This window comes from Sinocyclocheilus rhinocerous, unplaced genomic scaffold (assembly GCF_001515625.1).
Source record: "Sinocyclocheilus rhinocerous isolate Xijiao unplaced genomic scaffold, SAMN03320098_v1.1 scaffold433, whole genome shotgun sequence".
Taxonomy (NCBI): domain Eukaryota; kingdom Metazoa; phylum Chordata; class Actinopteri; order Cypriniformes; family Cyprinidae; genus Sinocyclocheilus; species Sinocyclocheilus rhinocerous.
This window is the reverse complement of record NW_015627897.1, coordinates 926,582-936,230: the sequence shown is the minus strand read 5'-3', so window position 1 is coordinate 936,230 and position 9,649 is coordinate 926,582. Positions and strand designations below refer to the sequence as shown.

The 9,649-nt window shown below is 35.5% G+C and overlaps 1 protein-coding gene across 1 annotated transcript; it reads left to right on the top strand.

The window, feature by feature from the left end:
* Nucleotides 1-4,192: 4,192 nt before the first annotated feature.
* rplp2b (ribosomal protein, large P2 b) lies at nucleotides 4,193-7,359 on the top strand. The gene is made up of 5 exons (XM_016548381.1): nucleotides 4,193-4,209; nucleotides 4,943-5,066; nucleotides 5,165-5,213; nucleotides 7,022-7,117; nucleotides 7,242-7,359. The coding sequence occupies exons 2-5, from the start codon at nucleotides 4,944-4,946 to the stop codon at nucleotides 7,316-7,318; spliced, it is 345 nt and encodes a 114-aa protein (XP_016403867.1). The 5' UTR covers nucleotides 4,193-4,209; nucleotide 4,943; the 3' UTR covers nucleotides 7,319-7,359.
* Nucleotides 7,360-9,649: the final 2,290 nt, after the last annotated feature.

Sequence of the window (9,649 nt, the reverse complement as noted above, 5' to 3'; positions counted from 1 at the left end):
TCTGGGTAAAGGCTTTGAGGTTTTTTTTTTTATTATTCTTTGCACTACAGCTAAAACAAGCCTGTTGAATGATGTGACAAATAAAACTCTGGAAAAGCCAGCAGACTCACATTTATCCCGAATCCACAGGCAGTCTCCACAATGCATCCCATTGAGAGATTATGTTCAGAAACCCAAAACCAGCCATTGATAAGACTTACAGGAACAGAGGCTGCTAGTGTACAAGGCAGGAGAGAGAGAAAGTAAATATAAGGGTGTTCAAAGAGGACAGAGAGAGAAAAGACCTGAGAGGGAAGATGAGAAGATGAGAGCAGAGCCCTGAAAGAGTCCCACAGACATTAGCCTTCAATATTCTCTCTGCTTTTCTTTTCTTTTCACAAGTTTCCCCCCTAAACAATCGAATGTATTAAAGCATTTCAATTTCTTAGTTGCCTCTGCAGTCTGATTCAATATACAGGTGGCCATATTTGTACCAAATTTCTGCAAGCATATGATGTAGGAATTTTTCTCAGAACTAACTTCACTTTTCCTTATCATTACTGTAAATGTGTAAAGTCAGTTCTCCTCAAATTAACTATGAACATGCACCAAAACATTTTCCATGTTCAGATAAACATCACATGCCATGTGGGCAGTGTGCTGACATATGGTGCAGTTGTGCTTCGGGTGTCCCGAGATCGAATCCCGCCTCATGGACCTTTGCTGTTCCCACTCCTCATCTCTCTCTCTCTCTCCCACTCACTTCCTGTCATATATCTACTGTCCTGTCAAGCAAAAATGCCTAAATAAATAAATGAAAAGTTTGTACTGAGTAACACAGTATTTTGTTTGTTTTTAACAATAGAATAGGTTGAGTGAATGATTCAGTGACTCAGTGATTCCTGAGTGAATCTGTGTGTTTTAATAAATTGCTTAAGTGAATGATTCAGTGACTCGCTCATAACAGTCACCTGTTTTGTTGCTGAATGATTCTGTTTGTTTGAACAAATCGGCTGAGTAGACAATTCAATGACTCACTCATACTTGTTTAACTGAATCAGCCTTTTTGAACAGGTGGATTTAATGAATGATTCAATTATTTATTCCTAAAGACAGGTGATTGTTTGTTCCTGAATGAATCAGCATTTTTGAATGAACCAGTGGCGGCTCTTGGGTTTTAAAATAGAGGAGGCACACTAATTGTATTGGTCTGGGATCCCTGCCGATTATTATTATTATTATTTGCTTAACCACTTTAAAATGGCTTTTTGCTTGCTTTTAGTTAGAAAACGTATAGAAAACGACACGCATACAGCAAGATAATATAATTTCACTTACCTGGCCTTATCACTTGAAGCAAACATCCATCCATTCTTAAAAGTCTGTGTTAAAAGAGAGCTGCCTGTTGTGCCATTTAATTAAGCCGACTGCTGTAGCCTATATCCAGTTAGGCGTGTTTTCCCTTTTTTTAAATTTGTATATATACTGTTTGAATGACAGCTTGGAAAATCTGTTGGCGATCAAATATTCAATATCGCTACTCATCATAAGTACTTGGTAGATTAGCAGGAGACGTTCGTAATTTACGTCTCTCTGATGATTGGTTGATATACCAGAAGGGAGGCTAGCCTCCCTTGCGAGGTTTCTTTTCTCAACACTCCACAGCGCTGAAAGTGAACACTCGATGCAATATTATTTTTATATATTTATTGTTATTTATTTTGTTATAAGTATATTTTTGTACATAGCAGTACTGTATATTCTATTCTGTTTTGTTTATAGTCTGTGGAAAAGCATTCCAGTAAGATTAACATTGTACTTCGTAGTACTTGTACACATGACGATAAACAACTTTAAAAACAGCAGTCAGGTCATCCTGTCAAACAGCACCTTTTGCATTTCAAAGAAAGAACATCATCTAGGTTTGATCAACATGAGGGCAAATAAATGATGATTGAATTTTAATTTTTAGGTGAACTTTACTGCTTTATCATTCATGTCACTTGTTTGTCTTTCTGCCGTCTTCAAATCCACCTCTCACACTAACATCATTACTAATATCAGTCAGTATGATGTGCTCTTTACATTGCTAACATTCTCACCAATTTTTCTGTCTGTCAGATACCTTTTCATTATTATTTTATCACTGACACACTCGGATAGTTCACCCAGAAAATGAAAATTCTGTCATTATTTACTCACCCCCTCATGTCTTTTTAAATGAAATTGCTTTCTGTATTCTGAGAAACAAAAGATGTTGCTCTTTTGCAGTGAAGGTGGATGTAATTTATACTGTCAAACTCCAAAAAAGGCAAAATAATATCAACGGTACCTGCGTGAGAGAGAACCGTCCGCGGGAGCGGAGTAATAATCTGGATAATAACATGTCGTTCAAACCGGAAACCGTAGCAAAACGTTGCGCACCGGTTTGAGCTTGAACTTGCCCCAGCTCTCTCCCGGCCTCCCCCTCCCCTTCTCTATCACCTAGCGGTTGTAATTACATCAGCAGATTCGGCACATTCGCGATATAAAAGCGGCGCTTTCCAACTTCATTAACATGTTATGGTATTACAGCTGTGAAATTACAAACAAAAAATACACATTCTGAGACATGAACTGAAATGAATTGTGGATTGTATTAACATTAAATCGTCCTCCTCCCATTTTCAATTCAAAATTTTGAGGAAGCTGTGCCTCCCCTGCCTCCCAGGACGAGTCGCCACTGGAATGAACTGGTTAAATTAACAAGCAAATGACTCCCTAATAAAGACAGTCACTTGTCGCCACCTACTGGTGCAAACAGTAATTATTATTATTATTAATTAAAAAAGAAAGAATAATTATTAGTAATGATACTATTATTATGGAAAATTATTATTTTTATATATTTATTGTTATTTATTTTGTTATAAGTATATTTTTGTACATAGCAGTACTGTATATTCTATTCTGTTTTGTTTATAGTCTGTGGAAAAGCATTCCAGTAAGATTAACATTGTACTTCGTAGTACTTGTACACATGACGATAAACAACTTTAAAAACAGCAGTCAGGTCATCCTGTCAAACAGCACCTTTTGCATTTCAAAGAAAGAACATCATCTAGGTTTGATCAACATGAGGGCAAATAAATGATGATTGAATTTTAATTTTTAGGTGAACTTTACTGCTTTATCATTCATGTCACTTGTTTGTCTTTCTGCCGTCTTCAAATCCACCTCTCACACTAACATCATTACTAATATCAGTCAGTATGATGTGCTCTTTACATTGCTAACATTCTCACCAATTTTTCTGTCTGTCAGATACCTTTTCATTATTATTTTATCACTGACACACTCGGATAGTTCACCCAGAAAATGAAAATTCTGTCATTATTTACTCACCCCCTCATGTCTTTTTAAATGAAATTGCTTTCTGTATTCTGAGAAACAAAAGATGTTGCTCTTTTGCAGTGAAGGTGGATGTAATTTATACTGTCAAACTCCAAAAAAGGCAAAATAATATCATACAACTTCTAAAACAGTTTTGTGTGATGAACAGACTGAAATACATTTATAGACAGCTGTATAACATAAAAAAGAATGTCTGCTATGTTATGCTATCTTGAGTATTATTTAGGCTACAGCTACACTTGTGTTTTCAAATAGTTAGAAAATAATGTTCTCATAAACGTAAAATCCTCCTGAAACTCAATTTTTGCATTTTAATATAAAAGTTATTTTCTGACTCTGTTGTCTGTGGATGTGTTTTTGCATAGGATACTTGGCAAGAATACCCTCCAAATATTTAACAGTGCATTTCATAAAAGCATGGCTTGAGTGTAAATCTGTATTAAATAAATATGACATATTTACCTTGTCAATCCACTGATGAGATGAAATGAGATGAGAGTGGTGCATGTGAGCTAAATCTCAGACAGTCACTTTATATAGTATTTGGTTTATATGCTCATGATAAAAAATGACCTCTGCCGGCAGGTTGTATTAATAGACTAGTGGCACATTCCATGTTTTCGATGGGTTAAATTATGCTATATCTAAATAATATGGAATTTATCATAATAATGGCAAATTATTGTTCTTGTGGATTTTTATAAAAACAATAACAACATACTTTTTACAATCTCACTATGTTAATAATTCGTCCACTAACTTACAATGACCAACAGTGGACGTGCATGCATGACAGAAGAACTCTATTTTTTACCATTTACTCCCTCTCTCCGCAAAGTGAGTGAATAAAAACACTAATTTAACGAGCACATATAAACGTCAAATGATGAACGTATTTGAAACGATAAAGGCCCTCAATCCTTCATTCGCGAGGCTGATGTCGTACAGAAGCTCAGATAGATGTATTGATACACAGTCCGCTAACAGTAGTCATCTCACTATGTTAATAATTCGTCCACTAACTTACAATGACCAACAGTGGACGTGCATGCATGACAGAAGAACTCTATTTTTTACCATTTCTCTAAAAGTTTTACCTAATTACGATTCCTGTGTCATGTCCACTGGGCGCACTGATCTATTATTGTTCAGTGATTGAACACAAAAATAAAATACATTTTTATTCTTTCTCTCGTTTTATTATTACTGTCGTAATATGTTCCATGTGGCATTATCTCTGAATTACTAGTAAAAGATGCCATTGTTTTAGCTTAGGTACACTAAACAACACTGAAGTCCTCTCTAGCGCTTTGAATTTAATATTCTTTAAAAGGAAAAGAGCAAAAATAGTGGTGAAGTTATGTAGACTTTTTTTGTGCACATTTAAGATGCATTTCTTTATTTCAAAAATTCACTCGGTGAGTAGAATAAATATTGCGTGAAATTAAGGTTATTTTAAATATAGCTGTGTTATTAGCTAATATTACATGGACATTAAACTGTAAATATTTCTACAAACTGTCAATGCTTCCTACATGTTAATGCATGAATTTCTTTGTATTTGTTCTAGGATGCGTTACGTAGCTGCTTACCTGCTCGCTGCCCTCGGAGGCAAAGAGAGCCCCAGCACAGGTGACATCAAGAAGATCCTGGACAGCGTCGGCGTTGAGGCTGATGACACCCGGATGAGCAAGGTAAATCTGTTCATGAACACCCAGGAGCAAATGCTGTGCTTGTGAGAGACTATGTCCGTCCATATGCTTTTCTTTAATATTGACTTCTGTATTTGTAGGTTGTGTCTGAGCTCAATGGCAAAAATTTGGAGGAAGTGATTGCCCAAGGTAAGCTGGTCGTTGTTTTAAACTGGTAATATAATGGTTACAAATGTAAGGGAAACCTTTGACTTGAGGATATAGGCCTCTTACTGCTTAAGACATGGTTCCCATGGTTGTGGAAAACCTGGAAAATGTCAGGGAATTTCAACTTTTTCTTCTAAACTTGAAAAAGTATTGGATATGGCATAAACCTCACTGGGGAGAAGAAAAAAAAACTTTTGACCCAGAAATTGCTAATAAATTTCACAAAGAAAGGAACAAGTAATAATTTGATTTAAATGTGAAATTTTGGAAAACTGAAATGGTATTTTCTTGTGTAGGCTACTTCAGTCATTTTTTAATTTACAACTTTTAAAAAATCAATTCTAAAAGGGTGTATTCATTTTTTTTAAAGGCAGTCTTAAGACTTTTATTTTCATTTGAATAAGTTTGTAGTTTTGGGTACATAATTTTGGGAATAAATTGGATGTAGAATTTAAAATAATTTTCACTCAAGTGAAATCTTGAAGTAGAATAATTAATGTTATGTTCTTGTAATATGTACTTTAATAGTCTTTATTTACAACTTTAAATTTATCAAATAAATGTTTCACAGTGTATGATAATGATTTAGGCTAATTGGCATGTAATGTTTTATGTAATTGCTGCTTTTTTTCTGTACAGAACCTTGGTGGCTTTGAAAGTACTTTATTAAAGATTGAGTTGAGAATATCAAAGTTTGTAAATTCCGGCTCTAAAATAGTTTAATAGGAATTGCATTTTGTGAGTATAATCTTTATAAAATGTTTTCTAAAAAGACTAATCAGGTAATCACTAAAGAGTGCATGGGAACCCTACAGGTCACTTTATAGGGATAGTTCACCCAAAAATGAAAATTTGATGTTTATCTGCTTACCCCCAGGGCATCCAAGATGTAGGTGACTTTGTTTCTTCAGTAGAACACAAACGAAGATTTTTAACTCAAACTGTTGCAGTCTGTCAGTCTTATAATGGAGGTGAATGGGAATCACGGCTTTGAGAGTAAAAAAAAACATACACAAACTAAACCCTGCGGCTCGTCACGAAATGATCGGTCTGTGCAAGAAACTGAACAGTATTTATATTGGGTTTTTTTTTTCCCTCTGATGCACTGCAATGTCTGAACTGTCCTGAGCACGTTCTCAACAGCCGATGAGTCTTCATCTTGCTTTATGGTGGATCGCAGACTTATAAGTGCATTACTGCCACCTATCTCTCAAATGGACCATTGACACGCTATCAACAATCTCAATTAGGAGTGTCAATGGCTGTCGAGGACGCGCTCAGAACAGTTCAGACATTGCAGTGCATCAGAGGTAAAAAAATTATATAAATACTGTTCAGTTTCTTGCACAGACCGATCGTTTCGTGTCTTTACACATCACTGTATCATCACGAGCCGCAGGGTTTAATTTGGTTTTGTCTGTATGTTTTTTTTGTACTCTCAAAACCGTGATTCCCATTCACTTCCATTATATGACTGACAGACTGCAACGGTTTGAGTTAAAAATCTTCGTTTGTGTTCTACTGAAGAAACGAAGTCACCTACATCTTGGATGCCCTGGGGGTAAGCAGATAAACATCAAATTTTCTTTTTTGGGTGAACTATCCCTTTAAACTCAGGTTACTCCAATCAGGCGGTTTCTGTATTTAGTTTAAACTTTTGGATAAAAAGCGCATGACAAACTAAGCCTGATTTCTGGTATAATCAACATGATGGATAAGAAATCGATCAGTTGAGAGCAGTCAGTTTGGGTGAGCATGTCTCAGAGTCTGTGTTTGTGGGCGTCTGACAGGTTTCAGTAAGCTGGCCAGCGTGCCGTCCGGAGGAGCTGTAGCTGCTTCCAGTGCTGCCGCTCCATCCGCTGGAGGATCTGCTGCCGCCCCTGCAGGTCAGTGCCGCCTGGCTCTCTAATAGAGTTGAGCGATAAAACTCTGTGCTGTTGTAGTGAACTGTTGATTGGTTTGCTGTAGGTCCTGTAACGTTAATGTCTATTCCTTTTCTTTTTCCTGCAGCGGAGGAGAAGAAAGAAGAGAAGAAAGAGGAGTCTGAAGAATCCGAAGATGACATGGGTTTCGGACTCTTTGACTAATCTGTCTCCTCGGGACCAAAATAAAGTTTATTACAAAATTATTTCTGCTGCTTTGGTCATTTCAGAATGTTCAAATTATGCTTATAATGTGGAATAGGATGAATGATGGGAATCTAAGCCATAATCACTCCCAAGAGCCCACGGATAACTGCACTGTGGTCATTTGTTTGAAAGTTGTGAATACTTTAAATTGAGGTTTTTAATACTTTTTGTAATTTGAAAATGGCAAAACTTTAATTACCTGGCTTACCTGAATGTTGTCAGTCATGTTCAAACCTTTGTTCGGGAAATGAAAATGTAGGCATACTGATCATAATGACCAGTTATTATTGAGGTAAATTCCATACACTTAGATAATTAGACACTGGGTTAAATTTTCACTGCTATGTGGATGCCACTCAGTTTCTGCCTGTATGAATGAAAGTGTTGGTTGAAAGCCTAAAATCAATTATCTGTAAATACACACATTTTGAATTTTGGTGACCAAAAACAACATGAGAAACAAAAAGCTGTGTGTTTGTAAAAAGCAATTCCATCATCCATATTTGTTTTTCCAGTGGAAATGTTTTATGAATCAGAAGAGAAATATGCACATAAAGCACTGTTTACATGCAAAAACCGTTCTAAACAAATATGTGGGTGAGAGGACAACAGAGGATGGACTTTTTCCACGTTATTATGGATTATAGAGATGTATTTTGGCCAGAAGCGACAGTTTAAAAGTAAAATGCCTTTATGATGGATTTTTTCTTACAAGCTTGCATCTTTTCACTTCACAAGACATTGACTGATGGATTAGAGTCGTGTGGATTGTGTTGGTTTTATCAGCTGTTTGGACTCTCATTCTAACGGCACCCATTCACTGCAGAGGATCCATTGGTGAGCAAGTGATGCAATGCTACATTTCTCCAAATCTGTTCTGATGAAGAAGTAAACCCATCTACATCTTGGATGGCCTGAAAGTGAGTAGAATTTTCACAGATAATCATTTTTGGGTGAACTATTCTTTTAAATATTCCTCTTATTACAAATATTAAAAACACATTCCATATGGATTTAATGGGATTTTAGCATGTAAAGAGTGTAAACTAAAACTTCTTAAGCACAGCATTCTACATTGTGATGTTGGGGCAGTATCTCACCTCTTGTCTTTTGGCTGAGTCAGGTTTTTCTGAAGCTAGAATCGTTCGCTTAGACGTGGATTGGACACGGAGTTTTCAATCGGATAATTTACTTTCTTGTCTAATTAAGATCAGAAGAGTGCAAAAAAAGGCCAGCCACCTTAACTGAAATCATTTCGTAACTGAACAGTTTATGTCTGAAACTATTAGTGATTAATGTTTAATGCATTTGGCATATACACTTTTATCTGAAGCGACTTCAGGTTTACGCATTTTATCGGGTCATGCTTTCCCTTTGGAAAATGAAACCTTGATATTTTTAGTGCCTTCCTAGTAGGATGTGTAATACAATGTAAATCCAAAATTCAATTATTTTTTTTATTTTTTTTTTTATTAAATGGCATCATTGACTGCTTCACTGTTTTGGCCACAATGTGTGAAAATAATTTCAGTGTTTTTGCTATTGTGTGGAGTTTTTGCAGTTGTTTGCTCTCCCAAATGTTAAAACTGATTGTTCTTGCAGTGTGATGCCTAAATCATCCCAGGACATGGAAATTCCAGACGCCTGCACATGTAGCCAACACTTGCAAACCAAAGTGTGTGTATATAGTGTTACCACTCACTAATGCTTTCACTTTCACTTGGAAACTTAAATCATTTTTTACAATCATTTTTTTTTACTTTAAGACTCTTATTGACATAAGTTTGAATGCACAAGTACATCAGACAAAGCAGCATTAAACAACATAGGACGCTGCAAGGTGGGAATTGCCTGTAGGGCCTATACAGTATATATATATAAACATTGTAAAATATGAAGCATTTACGAAGTCTAACTTTTAAGTTAAGAAATTCTGAAAGCTTTTTTAGTTTTTTTTTTTGCATTGAATTCTAAAAGAAGTCATTAGTCAGTTACCAAATGTTACCAAATTAAATAAAAAAAGCCTTATTTTTAGCATTTACTAATTATATAAGTGCTTTCAGTTTTGATGTTTTGTATGTTTTTCTTATGAAAAATCATACAGGGACCTGCAGAGATACAAATTAGTCTGTGCTATAATCTCTGTGCTATAATATAATGTGCAATTCATCATTTTCGGTTTATTTTGTGCTGAAAATATTTTTTTTTTTTTGTACTGACTTCTTTCTTTCTTACAAAACAATTAAAACTGAAAGCACATACAGTATAATTAGTAAATGCTAAAAAAAA